General features: G+C 40.4%; 1 protein-coding gene across 2 annotated transcripts in view; it reads left to right on the plus strand.

The window, feature by feature from the left end:
* CHST11 (carbohydrate sulfotransferase 11) overlaps window positions 1-27,730 on the plus strand; it is a 157,793-nt gene that overhangs the window by 62,301 nt on the left and 67,762 nt on the right. For both annotated transcript variants that reach the window (XM_021536195.4, XM_077783370.2), the window contains exon 2: window positions 3,598-3,683. In XM_021536195.4, the coding sequence (XP_021391870.1) occupies window positions 3,598-3,683 (86 nt within the window). The remainder of the gene's footprint in view (window positions 1-3,597; window positions 3,684-27,730) is intronic.

Genomic DNA, 27,730 nt, shown 5'->3' on the forward strand with positions numbered 1-27,730 from the left:
TTCTCCAGAGGTCTCCAGTTCTGGGATAGGGTCTTTGAAGGTTACCAAGTGCATTAGAAATGCCTTCTTGCCAAGGAGAGGTGACAGATTAAGCCCGGCTCACGTGTGCATGTAAATGATCTTCAGTATTCTTGTCCTAAGTGTGCAGTAACTCAAAGGTCAGATTCCTGCTCTTGGTACTGGTGGATCTAAATGAAGTTTTCTGGAAGTTGAAGCTGTGCACAGATGCTTCTGTTCTGAGATGATTTAAAGCCTACACACTCCTCTCTATGTATGCACAGCTGATTATTGTGTTGATAAGTAGGACTGTTTATCTTCCTCTTTTGAGAAATTGAAATTTGGTGCCTAGATAGCATCCTCTACAAACTGCCTTATTAGATTCATAACTTGTGGTTCCATACATAGTTTAGCAAGATGGGCCAAGGCTGCATTTTTGACAAATCAAATCATTCCTGGGGATGGAACAAAGGTCTTGTTTTCACACCTCTTGTATTTAAGTAGCAAACTCATGATTCATCCTGTTGCTCACACTCCTGGCTAAATTCAGGGGATTCATGTTCTTGCGGCACTTGCAGTATTAACACTACCCTTGAATCATTAAAGACACTGAATGCTGCTGATCTTAAAGGTCTTTTACAACCTAGACAATTCTAAATTTCTTTGTCAGCTGCTTCACACTGTTGGTGTGCATGAACGTGATCTTCTGAACAATTCTTGGAGCCATGCATATGCAGTACTTATCATTAGATTATAATTAGCCATAATTATGTATGGAGATCAGCCCAAGCCATAAAATGTAGATTTAGATATTTACTATGCTAATAAGATTTGGTAGGATAAAGGGCTTGATTTTTTTAAATTTTCACTTCCACAATGGTGTGACAGATCCTTAGCAAAAGTGGTTTTAAAATTAGTAGAGCTGCAGTTAACCCTCCATACTACAGTTCTTCTTACTGCAGATTGCTATAGGTTAGGTTCAGGCCCGAAAGGTTTTGTTATTGGCATAATGAAGCACTGCCTTAGAGGAGCTGAGATGGTAGAAAATGTGTTGCAGGAGCTCTGAGAGGTTAAGTGTGTCCACAGACATGCCAGAAAGTGTTTTGAACTATATAAAAACATACCTGATAGTTGTTCACTTAAGGACAGTTGTACAAACAGTGCAGGTGGGATTTCTGCTGAGGAAAGGGGAATATTCACCTTTATTTTGATGCTGCAGTAAAATTCCAGGCACAAGTACTTTCCAGGTGTGCACAGATGTGCTGTGTACAGTTGTACCAGGGAGTGCTGTTCCTGCCATCAATAAATTGGAAACCAAGTGCAGTGTTGCTATGCTAACTCCAAAGTCTGATTCTAAAGGCTTTATTGAAAAAACAAAACAAATTAAGTAATACTGGAAGTGATAAAATAGGCTTAATCGCCTCTATGATTAAGGCTCTACATTAGCATTTAGCTTTTGCTGGGGAGATAGCTTTTTCTACTATCTGTTTACATCTGGAAACAAATCTTTCATGTTGTGTAAATAATTTAATCTTTGTTACTGCTACTGCTGCATATAGTGTTGATACCTGCTGGCTAAGTGAAATAGAAAGGGATGGATACACTTATGCACTGTACTTTTTACTGTATTTAATGGAAATGAAAAGTGAAATAAGTTAGGGAACACCACACTAGAATTGTTATTTTTCTTCATTTTAGAACAAAGCATCAGTGTTGCAGGACCTCAGTTTAACGCAGTCTAATGAGCTGGATACACTAAAATGTTCTTCTCTTCCTTTCCCCCTGCTGTGGTGTTTTAATGTGCTTTGCTCTTGAGAAGAAGGCTTCATTTTGGAAAGGTTTCTTTATTGAGGAAGGGGCTACAAAATTACTTTTTAAATTACTCTGGACACAGTTCTGGTACAAGAGCATGGAGGGGGACGAGGTGGACAGGAGCTCAGTAATTAGAACGGCTGCTGGATGTATCACATCCTCACTTGAATGTTTTAATCCTAGAGCCACTTCCAGGCTGTGGAAACTGATATTACTGTGAATTATTTTTAAAGTTTTCACTTTTTAAAACACATTGTCAGTTAGCTTTTAAAAAGGCTCATTAGCACAGAAATGGGGGAAACTTGTCTGCATGACTAAAAATGCTCAGAATTTTATCAGGTGTTTAAATGTGTCAAATAAAATTATTGCCTCTACTAACATTACTGTCCTAATTGTGAAGAAAATTGAAGCCAGTTTGTTTACTGAGTACGTCTGCCTCCTTACACAAGACCTGTGGAATCCGTCTGCTTAGGAAAAAAGCAACTCAGCATGTTATTAGATAATTACCTCCTATTGAAAAATAGATATGAAGTGAGTAAAGGAATCAATTATGTTTCCAGATTGGACTGTGTACAGTTTTCTGTGGTTTATATTGCTTGATGTATCAGTTATTATATTAGGCCTCAATATTAAAACATTACTGGACTCTATTCTCTGACTTGGCTTGAAGCCCATGCTAAGATGTCTGCAAGTGGTACAGCTCATTGTTCTAGGACACTTCAATAGTTATCTGGTTACAAAATGAGGCAAGAGGTGATAAAAGCATGCCTGACTTGGCTTAACATGATGTTCCCAGCAGGAACATATCTTTTTTCCCTTTTTTTTTTTGGTTATGTCTTAATCAAACGTTGATGAGACAGATCTTCCCCTGCTGTGATGCTGGATGTGGGTGTCTGACAGCCTGATGCTCCTTCTGTAGTTCCCAGGGCACACTGGGGCAGGAGAGTGATAGCAAAGGATGACGTGGGCCATGTGAGATAAGAAGCACAGCAAGCTCTTGCTTTCTTCCTGACTATAGAAGGTGGAGTTGAATGTCTTCTTACTGGCTTTTATGGCCACAGAGTTCTAACTTGAAGCTGATGGTCTGTATCCCTGCTGGGGCTCAGGCCAGCAACTCTCCTGAAAAATTTGTCATCCAAAATGCTCCTTGATCAGGCCTTTGACAAAGCCTTTGGTTTGAAAACCAGCTGGTCTTTAATAGTATAACACAATGCATGTTGTTCTGTGGATCAGTCAAATTCCCAGTTGTAATATGTAAAGCTAAATTGTGGCAAGAAGGGCAGCAGTGTTTGATTGTATGGTATTGTGATATTGTAGTGAGTGTGTTGTGTACTGATGAGTATCTGTTCTGGGAGAAACAGAAGAGTTAGCCCAAAAGCTTTAAAATCATGCAATTTAATATGAAGCTTCTGTGTACATCTGTGTTTAGGCTGAGAGAGGCTCAGACATTGCCTCTCAGAGGTGCTGATTATAGGAATCCATTCAACCCCTTCCTGGTAATCAGAGAAGCAGGTGTCTGGCACTGCTGAAAATTGGGTTGCTTTGGTCCTCATGCTTGAATTTTTGTGCACCCAAACTGAGAGTTGTTGCATAACAACTTTTAAAAGGGAGCTTTCATTTTCAGTATAAGCTCTTGTAATGGCTAGGGAAAGGAAAATCAAGAGTTAAGTGACAACACTGTCTAGAATCCTATGACCTGTCAGAAAATCTTTTCTTGCTGTAGGTATTGCAATTACTTTCTGCTAGCCAGTGTTGCTAACCTGTACTAATTTCAATTTCCCCTTGCAGTAATGCGTAGAAATCCATTCGGGATGGACATTTGCTGTCGGAAAGGATCCAGAAGCCCACTTCAGGAACTGTACAATCCCACCCAGGTGAGTGTCTTCTGGCTATAATTAAGCTTCCCAATCCAGCATACAGTCTCTTGATAATATTTTGGTCTAGTTTTCTTATTTACATGCAACAGCTGCCTTCATTCGGGAAAGCTAATCCTGGAACCAGCAGGGTTTAGCTATAACCTTCTACAGTTTGAGTTAAAAGCCTGATTTTTAAAGGCTTTTAGTCATCTTAATGATGTGAACGCCTCCAAAATATTTTCATAGGTACCCAAAAGCCTTAAAAGGATACCTAGATAGAAGCCGAGGCATTGTGTTGACACAGACTGGCAGGGTGGGGTGAGAGAATGTGACATGATCTACATGAGACAAGGAGTGCAGTAAGACTGTAAATTGCAATAATAATACATGAATATCATTTATATGACTTTCAGGTAGCCAGCTGCCTTTCCTGTCCTGGTCCATGGCTTTTATGGAGTCTAGACAAACTGTAGCTCATGTTCTTCCTTATACTGTGTGCTGTTCAACACCTGACTGTCTTGATGGGAGCTTAGGACTTCAGAGCAGTAACCTCAGTTATTGCTCTTCTTGTGACAAGCAGCATAAGAAAACTACCTGAAATTCATGTTCCTGTTTGCTCCTCTAGATCAGTTTATTCCCTACATGTGGCCTGAATTGGCACATTCAGGAGAAGCATTTCCTGTTGGCAGCTGAGAGGAAGTGCTGCCATTGAGAGAAAATGCCAGCTGACTATTAAACATATTTATTAAAGTTTAACAACCACCTATTATATATTTATCCATCAATGAATACATTGAGTTTCACTAAATTGGCTATTAGGGAAAGTGACTATCCCAGTAAATCTAACTTGTTAGATTTAACAAGGCAATAAATGTTTTAAATACTATTTGATTATGAAGAGACTCACTATATACTGTGCAAAACGAAGTCTGAGGGATTTAAAGTATTTACATAAAGAATTGACAGCAACCCAAAGATATGTGATATCGGTTATGAAGTGCAGTAAAGCTCCATTTGCTTGTTAATGTTGTTTTTATGAACACAGGCTGACTGTCTAATTCAATTCAAATTCTGGGCATGGCTGGGAACATAAGTTTGTCATTCTGTTATACTGCCCTTTATTGACCATTATGGGAGTCAGCATTGCATAAATGGGAAGCGCATGCAGAAGCCCTGAAGAAGTGCTGCAGAGGAAAACTATTAGAGTTTGCATGTCAAATTTAAAGACTCTTTGCAGATGTTCAAGAGGAGAAGGTAAGGGAAAAGAGACTAGCTCAGTAATTAGTCTCTCTAGAGTCTGCTGTGTGTCAGTCAAGACCTTTTGCCCTTTAACATTATTAAAGGCCAAGCTGTAGGAAAGAAACATCCCCATCCGCTGAAGGGCCATAATCCCAGAGCTCTTGCAAACTTGGTCAACTGAAAAGATTTCCTGAGCTTCTTGAAGCAGGAGACATAGCTGGCAGCTCCTTCCTTTCTGTGTACCCTGACCAAGTGAACCATTAGCATCCCTTTCTGGGCTCACCTGTGAGCCAGCCAATGTCAATGTTTGAGGGAGTTCAACAGCTCCGGCAGCTGATATTGAACTAAAGATGTTTGTTGTTATTGATGTTTTTTATGAAGAAGTATTTCCATCAGCTTGCTGATACCCATTTTTATGAAGCTTTTAATTTTTGTTTCTTTCTTTGTTTTTATGTTGCTTGGTTTTGGAAGGGGTTTTGTGTGCTGCCCTCAGTACAAGAGGAACAGACAAATGAGTGTGTGCAATCTGGGAAAAAGTAACAAGAAAAGGGAGTGAGTAGAGGCTGCCAGAGGAAACAAGAAGTTGGAGATGACACCTAGAATACTTCATAAGCTATATGGTTCATCTGTTTTGTTTTTTTTTTTTTTTTTTTCAGTTGTGCCCAAAGAGGTCTCACCTTTCTTAAGGTAGCAGATTAGATAAACTGTTGTATATTTTGGCAGGAGGGTGCTTGTTCCACAAGGGGACACCTGTACTTGCATGGGTGGGGAGATGGAGATCAGATCTCTCATGTTTCCTTGCTGAAGCAGTTGCAATCAGTCTTTTGTAAAGTCAGCTCAGGAGTCAGTATATAATAAATATGCAAGAAGAAAAGGCCAGCTGGATGGAAGCTCTAGGGGAAGGTGTCCCTGCTCATGGCAGTTGGAACAAGATGATCTTTGAGATTTCTTCCACCCCAAACCAATATTTAATTTTACAAAGACATTTTTGGCCAAAATCTTTCTTACTAATCTAGGTGATGTGAACAGTTAGATCTTTAACTTGTGACTATCAGAACCTGTTGGACTCCTGATGTTGTGAGTTCACGTTTCTCTCCTGGGTGCCAGTGGCTGTGTGTGTCATCACAGAAACTCTCTGGCACTCAGCTTTGCTGCCTCAGAGCAGCAGCAGAGCTGATTGAGCAGATATTTGAAGTTCAAAGTAATATGTGCAATTTAAACACCAAGCTTAGGCTACTGAAAGATGCCCTGGAGCTATGGTTTTGGATTACTACAAGCTAGGTGTAGCTGTGATTTTTTTAAAGGGTAGGAAACTTTAAATTTGAGGTGTCTTAAGGGCCCATTCTGCCTTGCATTCTGTGTGCTCCTGGCTGTTCCCTGCCTGGGGAGGTAAGAGTTTGGCCATTGATTGAAATAGGTGTCAGATAGGGTCAATACCCACTGGGATTTCGGTTGCTGTAGTTTAACATGAATAAGGTTTTTCTACTCTGTGTTTAATATCAAGTTGCACTGCCCTCATAAAACCAGATGGAGACAGGTTGATTTACACTAGCTGAGAGTTTGACTGTGGTTATTTAATATGTTGACATAAAACAGCCTCTCTGATGCTGGCCTGTTGTTTCCTTCTATGGAGTTACTTGAGTTGTTTGCAGACACCATCATTTGTCTCTTGAATAATTTTTTGGCCTTGTGAATGATTGTGAAAAGGAAAGGGAAAAAGAAGAGAAGGAAATAATAAAAAATAACAATAGTAGAAAAAAAAAGGCAGACGAAGATTTGGCTTCAGGAAATTCAAATGTAGCAATGATCTGAAGGTGATTGAATGGGTCATTTGGTGATTTGTATGAGCTGAATGTTAGGATTGCAGTCAGATTTTCAGAGGGTTAATTGTAATTGTTCCTATGTTGAGTGGAGAAAGAGAGGATAAATGGATAGAGATAGCACTTAAATTAGGACTTGAGAAAATGTCCATAACAAAGCCCATGTGGGATTTATGCCTTAGCTGGGTGTCTGGCCTTGTGATTATTGTAAAAGTAAGAATAACACGTTTGCTCTTTTGCCTGTGGTAATAAAGCAGAAAATGGGAAGTGCATTTGTCTGTGGACAAAAGATTTCTTCTCTAGGGCTTTCACTGCAAGATTTTTCATGGGCACTAATATACCATGAGGGAAAGAAAAGTCAATATAACTGAACTGGATTTACACTGAGTAAGTGAATTTCCAGGCTTCCTCATACACAGCAGGCGATGTGCAGCACATCTTAGACCCTGTTATCTGTTGTTTTGTCTTTCATTTTTAGGTGGAGGTTTAGTACTAAGCTGCAGAGATACCAGTGGCAAAATTTGAGGGCTGAAATGGATTGTTTATTTTATTGAGTTTATTAAAAAGCCATGTAATTATAAATGGAAAGAGAAGGAGGATTCAATCACAAAACAAATGGCAAAGGAGAGAATCTAGATATAAATGAACACAGATGAAGGGCCCTGCAGGAATGTGACACAAACACACATTTTATCTTTGGTAGATTTAGTGGGGTTTTTATTGAATATGAAACCCCAGGAATTTAAGAATGTGGGAAAACTAAATACTTGCAAGACATATTCTTAGAAGACAACATATGCAACTGTGTCTTATAATTTACATGGCTGTGTACAGCCCCACTGCTCCAAGAATAACATAATTGTGGGTCAGCCCTTGAGCTGCAGTCACCAGAAGTTCAGAATTGTGTAACATTGCTCACACTTTCATGGTTAACATTGATCTATTCGGTGCAGAGAGTGTGCTGCTGAATTACAAGAAACTTCAAACCAAAATAGAAATCTTAGAGGAATGAGAAATAATTGCATCTTTAATGTTAGATTTTTGTCTTCTAGTTGTCAAGATGAACATTTAATTCTCATTAAATGCAAGTAGCACCATTGCTTAGTCTAATTGTCTAGACTTCTGAGAGGAACACAGGAGAGATAAAGTTCTGTATCCATCAGATAGAGATGGATCAAATGCATCAAATCCAAGGATGAGTTTGTTTCAGTTTCTAGTTTGACATTGCCTAAGTCATGAATCCACCTGACTGTTTTGCTGAATGTTTGCCTGTTTACCAATTTCTTTTTGTCAAGAAGAGGTGTCTGCTTTTGCTGTAGGTGGAACCAGATCTAGTGATTTGCTAAAACTGATGAGACAGAGCTGTAGACCAGGTGTTTGTTGCCTCTGCATTATGAAATTATATTGGACTGGTTTATTGCAGTCATTCCAAAATGAGCCATTGCTTTTATTATATTTTCCCCCTTCTCTCCTTCCCACCAGGAGAAGGGAACTAAGTGAACTGTTGCCTTGCAGGCAGTGTTTATACATCCTCAGTCTCTTCAGGCCACAAATGTTTTTTGGGACCTGCCCTGTGATTATCTGTGGCTTAGACTGCCTGGATAGCACCAGCAAATCCCAGCCTAGTTCAGCCCACATCACCCACCTGGGTTGTAGTTTGCTGTCTTCAATTGATTTCCACTCCCTAGGATGACTCTAGGGGCTATACCCATTCCTGGAGAGAGGTTTGTGGTGAGCTTTGTGGTCTGAGCTCTGTGTACACATTATCCACAGCACTTCGTACCAAAGGTTCCAGGGCTTAGGACCTGGTATTGCTGTCCTTGGTGAGCCTGAGGCTCTGAGCACTGTGCAGTTTGTTTCAGTATGCTCTGGCTCCTCATTCTCCTGAACACAGCAGCCAAAGAGCAGGCATTGAGTAGGATGAGAGGTCCAGTTCACCTGGTAGTTTGTTTTCAGCAGCAAGTGACCAGACTACAAGAAAGATAAAAAATTCATGATACTCTTCCAGAGCACAACCTGTGGGTCATGAGTGTCCTGAGTCAGACTTGCATTTTTGTCAGCTATATCATGCAAGAAAAGCCTGTGATGACTGCCAGTTACTATACCAGTCAGAAAGGGGAGGAAAAAAAGTAGATCTCTAAAGTTACTTGCCAATTCCAGTAAGACAAGAAAATTACACCAGCACTGTGCACCAGTGCTATCCATTATTTTTTCTCCAATTTTCATGTAGATATGTTCAGGGTTTCAGGTTTCTTCCTTGTGACAGCCATATAGCTGTCCTGGGAAGTGAACTTCTGAATCCGAGAAACAGTAGTGCAGTTTATCTGAAGAATAGTATGTTAGAAGTTATTGATGCTTTGCAAGCGAGTCATAAATATGTATGTGTCCTTTTCAAGGGCAAGAAGTGGCCCAGAGTTTCTACCAGTACTGAAAACATATGTTGTGTGATTGATGCTGATCTTTGTAGGCAAATCTGTGCAGATGATAACAGCATGGTAAGTACTGCTCATAATCACAGTATTTGATTGATCATAGATTAAAAACTCCTTAATAGGAAAGGTACAGCATGGAGACATGAGGGAGAACAGTTGACGTGCAATGCCAAGCTTTAGGTACCTACTCCTGTTGGTAAACAACAACTTCATATGTAATTAGCCTCATTTGCTGCAGCAAAATGCCTGCTGATGAAAGAGGAGATAATTGATTTACTCCGTGGATGACTTCTTATGCAGAGACATTACTTAACTGTCGTGCTTGGAAGTCATAAAACAGCAGCTGGCCTGGGATGAAATATTACATTAACCTGAGCAGAAAAATTGCACTAGTGAGAATGCTTTGTTATTAATTACTGATTACAAACGATAAGAGCTGGTTTTAGATGTGAGGAAATGACCTGGGGAGGGGAAGGTTTCAGGTATGGTGTGCTTCATAGATCATTCACTGTGACATGATGGATACCTTTGTAAGTCAAGAGGAATTAATCAGACAAGTATGTACAGTAACTACCAGCACTCAAGGCTAGAATTATCCCCAGGACATGCTCATTCAAGTTCCTGCCGTGCATTAGGTTGAATTTTTGGGCACCTGTGTTAAATAAAAGACTTGTTACCTGCACGAAATGAAAGAAAATAGTGTCACTCAAAGTAGCTCAGATTTCCAAGATAGAAAAAAAAAAATAATAATTTCTCCAGTCCTTGATTTGTATTTTATTCTTTTGAGAACATGTGAGTTTTACTATAAAAGATATCTGGAGGCATAAAAGTATGAGAGGAAAGGTTTAATAATACAAAAGATGTGGCCAAAACCAAAAGGGTTTTATGTTGTGAAGAAGAAAGAGTATAGCACAGCTATTCAAAACTCTCTTAGACAAGCACTTGGACAGCTGGGTGGAGAGAAGAGCTGGACTCCAGTACTCCAACCTGGTGCCATTCAGTGGCTTTTTGTGTTTAATTGTCTCCAAATCAGACCTCTGGAGACCTGAACCATGTTGGGTCAGTCAAATGCTTGCTTTGAACTCAGTAATATTCAGATTGGACACCTTGCCTGCCTCTTTCTCTGCAAGAAATTCCTCTTTTTTCATCCCCATTTTTAAGTTTTCGACCTGAAAAACTGGGTAGTCATACTTCAGAATGGAGGGTGATATGGCAGTTTGGAGGAAGCAAAGGGCAGTGGGAGGATGTCAGTAATGAGCACAGATTTATGCCCCTGATCCCTGCAGAGCAGAGTGTCTCCTTTCTGTCTGTGCTCCAGGCATCCAAAACCATCCCAGTGCTCCAGCATCACTGGCTAAATTGCTATATCCCAATGTTTACAGCCTAGACCTTGTAAGCTGTAGCCTCTCTTGCTTGTTTTTGGTGCTAGTAGTTTTGGGGTAGCTTTCTCAGTTGTCTGAAGGGAAGTAGTAGCTGTGTTTGGTTAAACATCTGCCTTCTTTTCTCTGTGTTGGGTAATTTTTTTTAGTTGAAGAGGTTTCTTAACTGCAGCAGAGTTGTTGCCCACTTGTGACAGGGCCAGATGATCTCTTTAAATCCTGAGAGTCCAGCTGTAACCTCCCTTTCCCCTGAGGGACCGTAATGTTACAACAGATGTAACTACAAAAATCAGGGAATACAGATATACACTCTGTCTACTCATGCTTGTAATTCTTATTTACTTTAATTTTAAGGTGGGACAGAAGAAGTTGGTAAAATTGCAATTAGTTTCAAGAGATTAAGTTCCTCAAGTCCCATTTTTGCAGACTTAACTGTATCTAATGCAGAACCTCAAGCTGTATAAAATGGCCTGTAATATCCATTGATATTGTATGTAATGTCAATATGTACTATTCATTCACTTTTTTACTTTGTACAATATGAATTAACCTCAATAATGTAATGAGCTGCACCTTACCAAAGCTTTCTTCAGTAGAAGTACAATAATCTGCTTTTCTGTTTATGTAGAGAGATTCAGGAATGTTTCTGTGTGAATTCCATAGATGTAGCAAGATGAACATAACATACAGCCCTTTGAAAGATGAGACTGCACGAGCCAGTGTGCCTTTTGGGATTTCTGCACTAAGGAAATACATAGTACTGTGGGGAGACAGGCTGTAGCATTTTTGTACAAGTGTGTAAATCAGCAAATCAAGCAGATTATTTAAGGACACTTTCTAAGGAAGTTTTCTTTTAATTGAAGTATGTGGGCAAGTGTAAGGTGGGTCAAGCCAGGTGCTGTAGTCCAATCCATACTTACTGCACTCCAAGAGGTGGCTTCCCCTGCAGTGAGTCTGCTCTACATGCTGTTATGGACAGGGCTGAAGAGCAAGGTCAGCTGGAAAATACAGGATGGATAAAAGCAATTGTGAGTTTGGGCTGTGTTCTTCCAATTGTAGTAGGTGGGAGCACTGGGTTTGGCTCGGAGTTAATCTCACAGGGGTGTGTGTGTGTGTGTGTGTGTGGGCAGTGATGGACTTGAGGTGATGCAGTTGTTCATCCCACACTGGGCAGGTCATGTATTCAGGTGACACAGTGCAAAGAGTGTCTTCAGTCTCTCCTGTTCATACTGCCATGCATTCTGAAACTAAACAGAAGAAACGAGCAGGATTTCAGGCTGGCAGGCTCTGCATTAAGCCTCTGTTAGGATGATCTGAGGATATAACAGAATAACAGCCACGGCTGATTTAAGACCCTGTGTGCTCACCTGTTGATCTAGTAAAACAAGGAGAAAATTCTGCCTTTCCCTGACAATCTTGTTTGGTGACATCAAACTCTTTGTGACAGCAGTAATTAACAGTTCACTGAATCCAGGGTACAAACTGGAGGCTCTTGGGCTATTCCTGCCAGTGCTCAGGGTGCTCTCACAGAACTGGGATCCAAATCCCTGCAAACAGAGAACATGTGCCCCATGCATGGGAAACACCCAGCTGCTGATTGTTGGAGTTGTCCTTATATTTGTTTATTTAATTATTAGGTTGGTTGTTTCAGTAATCATCATCTGTGCCAGCCACACTTAAACTGCTTTTATTTACTAGATTTCAGACCTTGCTTCTTACTCATGTGGAACAGGTGTAGAAAGAAGAGGAAGAAGTATTTTTACAAGGTAATACCTATACAGCGTTTGAACACAACATAAAAAAAAAAGTTTCTATTGTGTATGTCTTTTTTTCCCCTATAAATAACTTAGTACCTATCACACTGAGGCCACTCAAGGAGGTCATTCTTGGTTTATTTACCTGTTGCAGTTTTATATGATAGTTTGGATGCGATCTTGTATTTGAATGAGGCAATGGCAAAATGTGGGGGGCAGAATGAAAGCAAAATTTTATTTCCTTCACAGTGATTCCTTTGTGTAGTTGCTTCGGAAGAAGGAATAGCTTTTTATTCCAGGTTTTCCAGCATACTATCAGTGTAGATGTTTCTATCAATTTATAACCTTGTGAGAAAAGTGAAACTTGATCTATTGAAAATTGATGGCAAAACTCCTGAGGTCTGAAGAGGCCAAACTTCAAGTTAAAAGATCGCATCCAGGGGATCAGAAAGGAGCTATATTTGTGAGTATTTTTTAATCTGTATTTTCATCATTCCACACATTCTATTGCACTAGGAAATACTGAAGGTCTTATGCCAAAAATATTTCCCCTTTTTTCCCCCCCTCCCCAGTAGTGACATAATAAATACAGCCAAACCAAAGAGAAGTGCACTGAAATTGATGTGTATTTCTGGTGCCTGGAAAATCCAGGAAGGAGTGTTCCTTTCTTTTCAACCTTAAATCACATCTGAACAGTATTCTGAGTGTTGTCCAGCACGGGGCTAAAATGAAAACATTACATCCAAATATTAGATGAACAGTAAAAAATCACAAAGTCCCCACAGTCAGATTGCCTGGCTGCACAGCAAATTAGCAACCTCTATAGCTCTCAAATTCATGCCTTAATATGAATCTTTTCTCCTTGTAAATGTGGGCTGTGTCTTAGATAATTTCAGACAAGCATCTGGGGATTAGGAAGAGGAAATGAATATTAATTCAATTAGAGGACAGAAGATGAACGTACAAGCTGGCGTGAGGAACTGACATCGGGAGCCCAAGTAACAAAGACATCTCTATAACTAGGAGAGGACAGTTTCATCTGTTCAAGTCAGACTTGGCTTTTCCCTTGCATGTATTTTACTTATGAAATAGTGGTTGGAAGAGTTGTATTTACATAGCAATATAATTAGTGTCACATTTTGTGAACTGAGCCTGGTTGACAATAGATGGATGAAAAATCTAGAGAGCAGATGCACAGTGGTAGCTTTCAGTTCATTTTGATGCATTAAATATTCATAAAAAACTCAGCGGAAGGAGAAAATAAATGTTTAGTTGAACCAGTAAGGAAAAGCTGAAATCACTGGTACTTCTCTGAAAGTGTAACATCTTACCTAATATAAATTGAATGAAGGTTCCTGTGGGGAAGGTGAGATATGCAATATTAGGCACTGGTTTCTTTCTGTCAGAGATTGTTGTGCCAATGACATCTCTCTATAAAGTAATAGCCAAAAGTCATTATTCTGAGCACAGGAGAGGTTTTTCGTTCTTTAATTTCCATAACTTTGGACCTAAAAAAGCATATCCATGCACTTCCTTTTTCTTAAATGCCATGTATTTACAGCCTGGAAACAATCCTTCACGCTGCATTTTCCAGGCAGGAGTACACTGTCACTATGGGAGTAAGCCCTGTGTCTGTAGGCTTTTCTCACCCCTTCTATGACACTCTCATTTGAGTGTGAGTCTTCATCTGAAGAACATGGGCACTCTGCTCAGCTCTCTGCCTGATGCACAGTCAGGAGTCTGCAGAGATGCTTTTGCCTCTGTCCCTGAACAGTTTCTAGCTCAGGTTGGGCTTGGATTACGGCAGGAACTCGGGGGGGTTTGGGGTAATGCTAAAAATGAATGCAATGTGCATATACAGGTGTGTGGTTATGTGTATTTGGTAGGAAATGTCCCAGCACAGAGAGCTCTGCATGACAGAGTGATGGAGAAGCACAGCATGTCCAGCTCCCAAACAGCCTCGTGGGGCTCAGTTAATCTGTGCAGGGTGTCTCACTGGAGGGATAGGAATGATCCTGCTGCTTTCTCTGCAGCTGCTTTTATCTTCTTTATTTTCATGTAAACTTGGGGTAATAAACTGTTGCTGAATTTTCAGGGGCATAAGGTTGTCTTCTTGCCAAGACCTACTTCTCTGTTCTTTCCATTCCTTCCTGCCATTTCCTCCAGCCCTTAAGTCTCCTTCTCAGCTTCAGTCTTTCTCAGACTTCAGCTCTGCTCAGTCTCCCTCTCCCATTTCTATTTTTTATCTTACAAACATGAGTATATTTTTTATATTGGTTAATATGCAGAATTATGGTAATGGCTTTGTCAGAAAGTGGTGGAGCCACACAGTGAAAGAATGACTTCTCCCTCTGAAAATTACACTTTGTTTGTTTGTTTATTTTAGGTAACTAGTGCAAAAACAAACCAGGTAAAAGAAAATAATGTATCTAATTTATCTGTTTGCTGGTAAAGGTAACATGAAAGTGGGTCACCAAAGTAATGACAGGCCAGGTGTTTATGAAAATGGAGGGAGCTAGAAAACAAGTAGTGCAAAACCTATGGTTTCACCTCCAACAACCACTAAAGAAGTCATGGGACACTGAGGTGTAAATGCCTTGAAGGGGTTTGTTTTCAAAAGGGATGTAACAGATCCCTCCCTGATCCTGTTTATGATCCCTGAATCACACAGCCACTGATCTGTCACAGGAAGATTGGTGGAACTTCAAGCATCACCTTCATGCCTTGCACAGAGTATCATATGCTGCTCCTCTTTGAGAGACCCACTTCAGTTTTCACTTGGGCTGTTAAGTGAGTTACTATATAAAATATTGACATGGAAGGAAGAAAACCGCCTTTTTACCCAAGTGTAAATGATCTTGAAACAAAATACGTGGGATAAAAGAATGATTTCTTAGGCAGGTTTAATGAATAATTGATTTTTGCTTCTCATGACATTATTGGTGTAATTAAATCTGTGGCTAAAGAACTAAGACAGAAGGTATCATCTGCTAAGACACTGAATCTCTTTATCCCACCACTGGCAAAGTACTGTCATCTGTTATTAAAGGCTCTCCTGCAGTTGTGTGGGTTCAGGATCTGTCGTGTCACTAACAAGTTGTTCTTGTGCAAGTACCAACATAATAAAAATCCATGTATTCAATCTGTTATCTACATCCAAAAATAACCTAAATAAGCTTCCTTCCCTGCTAAAGCTGCTCCTGCTTTGGAAGCTGTACATTGAAATGATTCTTGCTTTGTGCAGATGGCTTTTTGCAGGGTATGTGGATATTGGTGTGTGTTTCTGGTTGACCTGTCACAGAACTATGGGTGGTCACTAACTTGGGTCACTCACCAGGCCCCACCAGATGGTTGCTGTTGTGATTTCTTTTGCTCTGTTAAAAGCATGTTAACAAATCAGGCCTGAGGAATAAAAATAGGGGACAGGAAAGTAGTCTGAATGCAACTGGGCTTGGCCAGTGTGTATATCTTTAGAAATCATATGAGACTGTGGTTTCTTCACGTGGGCTCTGTCTTGGAGAAATGGGGCATGGAGGGTAATTGCAGAGGCCAAGCAAGGATAAAACTAAAGGCAAGGGCTCAGTCTGCAGTTGCAGACACTGAAAGTGCATTGATTTAGAAATTGAGAGTTATATATCTATTGCACTTGTCAGCCACTGTTTCTTTATTTTGCAAAATTATCTCTGAGAAGCAGTTTTTGACTTTCCTCCAAGTAACATCTCCTGGACACCACAGTGGTCTCCTGGAATAGCTCACTCCCTTGTGAATCCTCACTGTCATACACATCAGCCTCGGATCTCTTACACAGTGAAGTGCTAGACTGTGTTTCATTGCAAAGCTACAAGTCCACATGGAATATGAAATCTAAATACTGTACTGTATGGCGGGTCAGCATGTAGGTGGTGATATGGCCTGATGCATTTTGAAAGTCAACAGAGATCTTTTTTCAGATGTCAGAGCAGCCCTTTGTATCACACATACGAGCAGTCTCATTCAGCGGCTACTGAAGTCAGCAGAAAGACTCCCCTGTGGCTTAGTTTGCCTTAGGGACAGTTCCTTAGTTTCAGAGACTTGGGGAAATGCTCCACTCATTGTTAGCAGCTCTGATTGTGTAATAAATACTCCACTGAGCAGCTGTTCCCAGAGATCTCGGTCTGTTCCGCGATACTCAGCCCTGCGTACTGCAGCCCGTGTCTCCAGTGTGGCAACACGAGAGCTTTCCTTGAATCACCATCTAAATGATGATGCAGTAGCCAGCACCACATCAGGGTCGCTGCAGCAGCAGCCTGGCAAGGCATAGTTCTTGTTCCTGCTGTGCTGCAGGCTGCTCAGCCAGTGCCTGAGCTGGTTTGCACCATCAGCACACCAGCATCCTAATACTGGCTGTGCCATTAGTGCTTTTTGTCATCAGATCACTGTGTCTCTGGCACACTTGTTCTGCCTGTGTACCTGTTTCTCAGGGGCACATTGGTGGTATAATTATTGTCTGCATAGTGTTTTGATCATAAAAAATGACAAGTGTAATTACTGATTACAAGGTAAATTGTGCATCTATCAAAAGTACGCCGCTGCCATGTGATGTACCTCTTAAATTCCTCCCTTACTTGAGTAAGTATTTGCTCCTTTCTATAATTATCTAAGATGTGTCCATTTGATTTTTCTGACATATCTCTTTGTCACTGCAGCCTCCACCAATATATACTGAGTCTGAAATGTTCATCTAAATGACTTCAGGGAGAATCAGTGTTTGTGTGGAGACCTTTATGGACCACGGGTAAACTGCTTTCTCATGCACAAATACATGAGCATGAGTGTGTGCATACCCCAGCTGCTGCTGAAGTCTATGAATTAGGGATGGGCTCAGTCCTGCCAACAGCTTTTGTACCAGTCTTGAAAAAGGATGGTTTTGTAGGCCCAGTGCTTCATTATGCATACAAAATACGCATTAGTAAACCTGTGTTTTGATTCCACAAGATGTACTTGCATGACTGGATATAGCTGGCTTTTCTGTACTCCAGCTGCTGAGCTTTGAGCTGAAACAAGTATTTCTCAATGGGAAGAGTAATTGTTTCTGCTCACAATTAAGTGGCTAATCATTAGGAATTCAATTGGCATGAAATGCACAACATTAATCATGATGCACTAACGTGTCAATAATGTGAATGTAGGGTGTGTGCTCCACTGAAATTTTCTAATTGATATATCTGTTTTTTATTGGAAAGGATTCCTGTGGGCTCTGTTGTTAAGCAAGATTTGGGAGTGTCAGACCTGCAGGGGTTTTAAAGAGACTGCCCTGCTCTTAGGGCAGGGCAGAAACATTAGTAAGGGCTGAAACCCTTAGAAAGGTACTTCTTCCCCGCACCCCTCCCCAAAATCTGATTTTAAAATTGACACCAAAGTTGTATCTTGAATAAGGTATTGTCCCTACCTTGAGTATCCCTTATGCCCTGCCAAGGGAGTCCCAGCTTGCAGCAAGAGTAGGGATCAGAGGCTCTTGTGCTTTGCATAGAGCTGATCTGTGCCCAACAGGCTGCAGAGGACCTCTGTATCTCAGTCCCAATGCCAGAGAGCCAGAGTCCTGCAACCTGGGGCTGTTTCTGCACATTCTTGCTAATGCCTGTGTTACCCTGAAATGTTTTTGTTATCTGTTCTGAAACAGAGACTGAAAATATGATAACAAATATTGATGAATATTAAGCTGAATAACATCTGGCATATTCTAAAAACTTCAGATAAACTGTTGCTATTTCCCAGTGTTCTGGAGAATTCCCTTCTTGCTAACCAACAGTTACTGCATGTCTCTGAAAAAAAAATTATTCCTTGTGTTCATTTGCTTTTCAGCCGTGTGAACTCCCATGTTGAGAATTAAAAAATGTTTAATGCCCAAGGGCACAAATGTAACCTGTTCAAGTATCATTCTTCAATTATCCTTTGAATCATCTGCCTTCCAACTCTTTTCAGATTCCGTAAAATGCCCTTCTGACTACCTATCAAAAAAATAGTACATCTGTTCTTTCAGTTCATTTCCCTAAACTATAATCAAGCACTGTCTGTGCAATAAAAATGAAAAGGAATGTCTATCTGGAACAGCATTCTTCACTTTTATTATTGGAAAATGCATTAATATTCCCTTATCAAACATATCCATTTAACAAATCATTCCATTTCCTTCCATATTCAGCTATTTTTAAAAGAAAAATGCACAGAAAGTCATTCTTTCCTGATCATAAAGGCTAAGCTTGATTTATTTCTTATTCTTGTAGTTTCAAAAAACCTAAAAATATATTATGATAAATAGCCTATTGACCTCTGTTTTGTTGAAACATAGCTAAAAAATTATAGTCCCTTACCAAATCTGATCTAGGCTGCCATTTATATTAAGACAGTGTAGCACAGATTGTTAATGGGAATTATATTTAAGCTTGGGGTAAAAACTTCTGTGTGTTAGGTTGAAGTCAGTTTCCAGCCTGGTTACTGCAATTAGAAAAGTGTGTGATTCATTCAGGTTTCTGGTTGTTAAATATTGGGAACAGGCACTCAAGCAGTTTAGAAAATGCTTCCTTTTCTGTCTCCACTCAGAGGAAAAGAAACAGAGGAAGCACTTCAACTACTCGACTTGGAGGCTTATTTTTTTTTTCCAGTTGCTGTGGTGGCTTTATGAAGTTCCTTGAGTGGGGAAGGACTGCAGCCCAGGTGCCTTAGTCTGCCAAATGCAAACAGCATCATTCTGCATCCACTCTGCCCACTTTCCACTGGCACTTGGTTCAGGGCAGAGCAGGGTTGGTCTGAAACAGCCACATTTGGGTGCCTTCTTGTAGGTCCTTGCAAGGCAGCAGCAATATCCAGATGTGTCTGGCTGAGGTTTGCTTTTGGACAAATTCCAGCCACATCTTTCCACGCAGGATCTGTCCAGCTGCAGAAGGTGCTGCTCTGTGATCCAGCTGTCTAAAGTATGAAGAGAAATGGTGGACACCCACCTTCCCCAGCAGCAAACATGGGCTCTCCAGGGCTCCATCCTGACCCTGTATGTGCTGGCACTCAGGAACTGCTGCTGTGCTGCACCAAAGAGAGCTAAACAGTCCCAGGGCACCAGAGGATCTCCTTCAGTGATGGCCAAGCACCATTAGAAAGCTGTGTATCGTGCCTGAGGTCTGTTTAGCTCAGGAAGAAAGGGAACATCTGTTGGTTTTAGAATAATTAGATAATTAGAGATAGTCACTTGGTGCTGGTTTTCCTAAAAGACTGATACCATGGGTTTTCTGAGATTCCCAAGTGTCTAGGATGTAGGCACTTGAAAATCTCACCCAGGGACCATAGAAGGCAGTTAAATCATTCATTAACATCAGTCTTGGTGGGCACCCAGCGATGTTAAAAGTGAGGCCTGGGATTTAGGGCAATCAGAAGCACCCAGAGTTGTACGCAGCCAAGTTGTTACATTGGCACATGAAATGCTTGGTCAGATTAGTGCAGAAGTGAAGCACTCAGCTCCTGCTCAGTCAGAGCCTATAAATACATTCAGTTAAGTGAAGACAGCTGTATGTTCGTGTTCAAGGCAGTAGTCAACTCTATGTGGTGTTTGGCTCCATGAATTATCAGCCTTTGACTGTTCTTGCAAGTGCTGAAATCCCAAGGAAAATATAAGGTCCATTAAGAATCGCTGCTTCCCCAGGCATACAGATTGCACACAAAGTGCAAGCACTAGGATTCCCAAGCTGGTTTATTTAGTCTTGAAACATCATGTGTACTTGTTTTAGTATGTCTGAAGAAAAAAAAAAACAACCCAAAAACAAAATCAAAAAGCCAATCACACAAAAGGCTCACAGTTGGGGAAAAATAAGACTTTGGTGAAATTAAGAGGTTTTTTCGGCACTAGCATCTAATAAAATTTAAAATCCATGATTATTCAGTAGGTAAGAAACATAAAGCCATGGCAGGGAGAAAAAAAAGTCCTGCTGATTTGCCCTTTTAGAACAGAGCTAACATCAATAATTCTTGCTCTGTGCATTAAGTTTTAATGTGTAGACAGGCACTCTGTGCATAGCAGGGTGTCTGTGCAGTCATTAGTGAGAGCTAATAAATGCCTGTCATATGAAGAATACATTACAGAGGGAGCAAAGTTAAGTGAATCATTTAGTTACCATTAGTCATTTTTCATTAATATTTTTAACTGTAGTATTATCCACTACGCATTAGCTAGGATAGAGAGGATAATGCCTGTGATGTACTTTATCCTAAAAACAGAGATTTCTCCCAAAATTGTGTGTTGTTGGTGAGGATCAGGATGAACATTTCAACTGTGATCTCAATGGTGTCTTTTTTGTTTATTTAAGGCTACAGGAACCCAGATGGGAAAGGAAATAATTTCATCACATGGCTTGGCATTAACCAGTCCTGGCCATTTACATTAATGGCAATGGAATAGTAATAACTGTGCTGGAAATGGAAATAGCTATAAGCATGTTTAATACTGGCTATTAAAAATAGCATTGGAAAGGAATTTCCACAATAGCAAATGCATTATTCCAATTTGGTGTGTTCCATTCTGGGATATGCATCTGCTCCTGTGATCCTGTTCAGCTGTGACCTTTGAAGCACAACCAGACTGGGACCACTGGGGACAGAGGTGGGAGAGAGCAGGGAACTGTCCGTGTCCATGTTCAGGTCCTGCTCTGGACTTGAGTCAGTGCTGGGCAGAACTCCCTCTTCTGACACATCTTTCACTTGAGGGCTGCATGAAGCTGGGGTCCTGACAGTCAGTCAGCATGGAAGAGTTACAAGAATAAATATGTTGGATCTTACTTATGCTCATAAATTTTTCCGTAGGATAATGTGTTTCTGCCATTTTACACTTTTTTCTTTTTATCAGTTTTTTTTTCATTACTGTCTGTTCTTAACTCAAGGATTCTGATTTCTAAATGTAATAATAGCATGGTTGGGCATACATGTGAAGATGTATCCTTCCCAAGATCCCAAGCATTTAACAGATAGAGAAAGAAGTACACGTTTGAGGTGTGATATAAAGGCTCATTAGCATGGATTTAAGATTACTCTAAAATTTGCATCATTCTCAACTTACATCAGTAATGTTCCACTTCTAAAACTACTCTCCAGTAGTCACAGAGGCTCCAAGGAGACAGGGAAGAAATTAAAATAAATTTTAGAAACTCTTAGAAATTACTTTGCACAGCTTTTTCTCAACTGTGACAAAATTGAAAGTGAAGTTTGATAGTTCAGTATCTCTGAAAGTTAGAAAGGGATGTTGTAATGCTCTTTGCAAAAATGAGATGCTGCCTTTTAAAGCGTCAAAAGGTTTGGTCTCTGCTTTTGATGAGTTGTGAAATATCAGCTCCAAAACATGTAATTGTCTTGGAACTAAAATTTGCACATATTCCAACTCAGGCTATTATCCAGTGGGGAATGAATTTGCACTGTAGAGGGAAATACACACAATTTTTATTTTTTTATTTGTGAAGTAAATTACTCTTGCTACTATTATCATTGTTAAGTGTCCTAAATTATTTTATTCTGTATATTCCAAAAGTAATTTATTTGTACGTATGGACATGAATTTTTTATTTTTCTGAAGGATGCAGAACTGTCAGATGTAGATTTAACCACAAATCAGATATGTTACAGCCTCTGTTGCTGTTCCCTTGGGACAAGCACACAGGCAAGAACAGTATCCAGCCATCAGTTCCTTGCAGTAATTTTCTGTGACTGAAGTAATGCTGTCTCTGGAGGATCAGAATGTGCGTTCATGGCAAGTGGGGCTGCAACCATGATGTTTGCTTCTGTGCACCACTGAATGACTCCTAAATTTTAACACTGTATCTGGTGCAGAACTATCCTTTGTCTTTACTGCTTGGTTTTAGAGTAAGGTTCACAGGGGTGATGCAAAGAACCCCAGTCAGGTACTGTTGTATGAGCACTGTGGCCCTGTGGTGGAAAGCAGTGCTTAGGACATGGCTGTAAATCTGTAGGGGAGGTAAATTTAAGAGATGCTATCCAGTGGTAGCCAATTTGCATGTCAGGTGAATGTCAGGAAAAGTGATTTGGACGCATAAATATTACACCTTTCTGGGTTGTGTCTGTATGCTGACTATCAGCACCAATAGCTTCTTTAATGAGTAGAAATGTTTCACTGTTTCACATTCTCAAGGGCTTAATTTTTGTAAGTGAAAGTGAACTGCTGATTCAGTTCTACCTCACAAAATAACTAAGTTTGGCAATAATTCAAGGCTAAAAATGTGAGCTGTAACTGCCTGCTCTTTATCAAACAAGCAATTACACAGAACAGTGCATCATTCCATCAAGCAATGTTTAAATTCTTCTAATTGTGTTTTAGAAAGTGATGTCTCCTGGTTTTGCTTTTGTTCCTCGGTGGCTCCCAGTACCCTGGCTGTGGGCAGCCCACTACGATGGCTCATTGTGATAGTGTTTGCTCCTGGCCTCTGCAGGCTTTGAGGGGTCAGGGTTGGTGAGGAAATGCTAATGTGTTTTTCCTGTTACTGTGCTTATCGATCCTTCAACCAGACTGAATCATCTGACTGGGTCTTGATCTGCTTTCTGTATCCTTTCCCTCATTTGGCAGCCAATCAGCGCTAAAGGTTTGACTGGAGCATTGCACGGGGTCCTTTGTGTATCACATTCCTACTTCATCTATGTATCACTTGTACTTCTTCAGGTCTTACACAGAGAGCTGCAGGGATTTACATAAGATCCAGATTTTTGACCTTAAGACTGGGATGGACCACTTTATCATCAGAGACCCGTTTAAGATCTGCACATCTTAAATTTGAAGGCCAGCATTTGTTTTTGTTCAGCCTTATGTTTTGGTGGTCCTGATGATAAGGTAAGAGGGACACTGAATTAAATGGTGTTTGGATGGGATGCTCTGCAGGTGATGAGGGGAGCTTGTGCTTCCCCTGTGTGCTCATTTTTGAAGCTGTGGTGCAGGACAAGAGGTGAAGGTGTGCTTTCCAGGACTGCTGTAATTGCTTCAGGCAGCCAGCAGCGTGGAGAATTTCAAAGTGCAATTCTGACATAAAATAGCTGCTGCACAAAAACATTACATATGTGGGTCCTGTGCTCTCAGCTGATGCTGGGAAGAGCTGCTTGAGTTTCTCAATTTGAAGCTTCATTTGGGATCTGAAAACTGAAAAAATTTTCATCTCTTCTTTTCTCCTGCCCCCTCCCCCTGCTCCTAAATGTAATGAGAGGAAAAAAAAAAAGTTCAGTGGCCCAGATAAAATCCACAGGGAGGCTGGTGCAGGCTCTAAAATTTCCAGTCTGGTCTGTTTTTGCTCTTGTTCCCAGTATCTCAGAGGTAGAGTGCAATAGCTTGACTCAACTCCTTGGCTTTGGTGTGCTAGTAATTGTCTGAGTCTGAAATACTCTTGACAGGATTGTTTCATGGTGGAAAAGGAGAAATAGGGTGTAAGCTGGGTGTTTTTTAACAGGACTGATTCTGAAGGGTTGTAAACAGTCAAATCCTGCAGGAAGTCAGATGTTAGAGCTTGGGCTGTATTTTCAATCACTTGGCATTGTGTATAAATAAGCAGGTTTGTGAAGTAGAGTGGTGCTGCATTTGCATGAATGCTTTTCAGAACTAAGGCATGTTCCAAAGAAGAAAATTGTCATTTTTATCTTCTGTAAAAGCCTCACGGTGGTTTCATTATTGAGGTTGATACACAGTGATCACCATTAAAAATTTGAACATTTGCTACCAGTTCAAGGCTAAACCCAGAACAACACAGGATTTTCCTGAATTTGGAATATTTAATTGCGAGTTGAGACACTGTGATCTGATAAGCAGTGATCTCTGTAGATAGCCATATAAATTAATATCTAAACTCATATGGAAAACATGTCCTTCATAGATAATTCTGTATCTTTTGATAAAAGCCTTGAAAAACACTAGCAGAGTACAATTTCTTTTGCTTGGTTGTTTTTCCTTGTTATTGCAGACATCCTAGTGAACCCAAAATGGAAGTCCTAAAAATTGCATTATGCTGTCAACCCATGTCATAGCAGTACAATAGTTGTTTTATCATTGGCAGCTGCTTCTGAAAGTAATGACTTCTAAGCTATACCTCTACATTTGAGCACTGTGCAGTAAGTCGTGTATTCTAAATCAGTTCAAAATGGAACAGAGATGAGATTCCTGCCTGTTAACATGGGACTTAGAAGAGAAGTCTATTATGGCCACTGCAATCATAAATAAGGTTTATAGTTCTGTTTTCCCCCCTACCCCCCCACATGGTAAGGAGCCTCTGGTACTTGTGTAATAATTTTCATTGCAGTAATTTTCAGTCTTATATAGGATAGAATTATATTTACCAGGTATTGTTCCTGCTGTCTGCTTCCTGAACTCTCTCTTTTGACCCTTTTTTGATCAGTTGACTGCTTGTGAGACTCCATTATTGCTATTTAAAAATCCCATGCTCACATTCCCAGGTTAGGAGCCTTGGTGACATGTCGTGAGCTGGTTAGGTGCATGCAACAGGTGAATATTGTGATATAAGGAGGGCTCAAGTGAAAACCAACAGTGAAAGCCCTTCTACCTTCTAGCAACACAGAGCACATTTGAATGTATTCTTGAATACATCAAAGAGCTGGGCATCACCAGGGTGCTGTTCAGCTGTGAGGCTCTTCAAGCTGTATTGAGCGAGGCTCTCAGTCAGTGTTTTAAGGATTATTGCACCCCTCACCACAATTCCTGGACTATGCTGCCTTCTGTGTTGCCCTGGCTTCATGCCCTGCTGGGTGCTGAGACCTTCGTTCAGCAGAGTTCATAGTCAACTGTGAACTTGACTTGTATGGGGAATGCTGTATTACTAAATCTCTGTCTTTTTTACATAAGATATTAGCTGCAGTTGCCAACTGCCAATCTGACAGTGTGGGTGAATGTTGGAGAGGCAGTGATTAGGGAAACTGAACTGTGTGGTTGTTCTTCCTCTGCTCTCTTCATTATTCATAAATTCACAGTTAGTGTCTCTATAGTTAATAATTCTCTATGCTTCTGTACAGCCTTCAATCAGAGGATCTCTAGTACTGTGTGAACATCAATGAATCAGCGTCCTCTCACTTTTCTGTGGGCACTTTTAATCCTGATTCAGTGTCTTGCTCAGTGTACAAGTGTGCTCTGTGCTGCCCTTGGGGCACTGAGCTTTAATTTTTTTTATATCATTACTCCAATGTACTAAAAGCAGACATCTAACCTTCTCAGAATCAAAGATTGGTTTGGGTTGGAAGGGACCTTAAAGATCATCTAGTTTCAACACCCTGCCACAGGCAGGGACACCTTCCACTAGAACAGGTGTATCTACCAACAGCACTTGTTTTCAGGGTTGGATTCACAATACTGCCAGAAGGAGAGTTACTGGTGGGCTTCCCTTACTTGTAAGTTTGGTGCTTGTAGCTAATATTTCTCACCTGAAGCATATAATGTCAGGTCTGTACTTAGAATCATACAATAGTTTGGGTTGGAAGAGACTTTTAAAAGTCATCTAGTCCAGCCTCTTCAACTAGGTCAGGTTGCTCAGAGCCCAGTACAACCTGGCCTTGAACACTTCCAGAGCTGAGGCCTCTACAGCCTCTCTGGGCAGCCTGTTCCACTGTTTCACCACCCTAATTGTAAAAAAAAAATTGGTCTAAATCTGCCCTCTTTCAGTTTAAACTGTTCTCCCCTTGCCCAATCCCTCCATGCCCTTGTTGAAAGTCCCTCTCCAGCACTAGAACACTAGCTTTTGGAATTAAGGCATTTTAGATCCAATTTCCACTTGAACAGATGTCAATTATTTGTATGAAATTACACCACAGAGACCAAACAGGCTACAAGAATATTGCCTGATAGCTGAGCAGTGAGTGAGTGTGAGAGACAGTACCACCAATTGTCCCACATACTGCTCACTGCCCTTTGGGGTAAAATGGCACTTCGTTTTTCTGACTGTTTTGATTTTCTTTACATGTGGTCAGATATGTTCCAATTCTATGCTGGGGAAATAAAATATCTGCTTTGGTTGAAAATGTCACATTTTGCACTGGGCAATAATTTGCATATTTCTGCAGATGTGTTTCAACAGGGTGTTTGCTATTAATGTAGTGTTATAAATAAAGCAAATGGTGTTTGTAGCACATAGAGAAGAAAGGTTTTGATCTAAGAGACTGAAATAAATGAAGTCTTACTTAGGAGAGAATGAAAAAAATTAGGCCAACTGAGTATCCTTAAAGTCATGGAAACCTTAATCTGAATTTGCCTCTGGTCTCCTGATTTGATCAGTATGCTAGCAACCTTCCTAATGAAGTTATGTCTTATCTAATACACTTTCTAGGCTTATTAGGCAATGCCTAAGTTTTAAGATTTGCAGCTAAGAAGGAGAAAGCTCAAACCATTAGAAATCTCTCCAACAAAGTTTCTGTAGCACTGAGCAGACTCGGAGTTGGCAGGATTTGAAGTGGTCACAGTATTAAACACTGAAAAGTGTAGTTTGCAAGTGAAGACTCTTGCTTAGAGAGAAGCTACAGGAACAGTTTTGGCAGTATAAAAATTTGATTTTAAGATTTGATTTTCAACTTCATCTTTAGAGGACTTTCACTTTTCCCTTGCATTGTATTTTCTTCATCAGCCTTTGCACAGTGCCCTTTAGTGGGATAGTTTCAGTGTTGCTCTGGCACGAACCTACGCATGCTTTCATCAAGTTTTCTGTTTCTGGTGACATGTTCATTGAAACCTATCCCCATTTGCCTGATTTTGATTGCATTCAGTTCACAAGGTGATGTGTTGCATGATTCATTAAATGCCTGATGCACGCTAGGCCTTTTCAAGATTGACAAAATAGGCATGGTGAAAATGTCAGTAATCTTCCCCAGAAATGCCAGTCATTTTCTTATCAGCACGCTTCTGTACAGCTATTGTGTTCCAGCTTTTTCACTTTCTTCCTAGTCAGCTTTCATAACATGAAAAAGTTGCAGTGGTAGCTACAGGTAAGTCGGCTGTTTCCACCCTAGAAATTAAAGTGTCACAGAATCTTCTGTCTCTCCTCTGCCTCTTGCTCCCTCATTCCTCTATCAGTGCAGCAGAGCACTTGATGCTACTAAGTCAACAGTTTTGTATACAAAGAGGTGGAAGAATGGGGCTGTTGGGGTCAAAATCTCTTTTGTAGTGATATGTGCTAAATTTGCTAAGGGGCTCAGCTGGTACCCTCTTCCTCAAGACTGCAGTGTTTACCAGCAGGAATAAACTCCTGGAGCAGTTTCAGTGCAGAAGGCACAAGTGGAAAAGCTGCATGTCATGCTTTGCTGTCTCCTAAGCATTTCTTTGTGTGAAAGGAAAATTCATTTGTAAGTGTAACAGCTGAAGCAAAATGTATTTGTAACCTATACAGTGTTCTAAAGGAAACAGCAATAACATTTAATGACAAATCTTAATGTAAATTGTAC

Source organism: Lonchura striata, chromosome 1A (assembly GCF_050655825.1).
Source record: "Lonchura striata isolate lonStrDom1 chromosome 1A, ASM5065582v1, whole genome shotgun sequence".
Classification (NCBI taxonomy): Eukaryota; Metazoa; Chordata; class Aves; order Passeriformes; family Estrildidae; genus Lonchura; species Lonchura striata.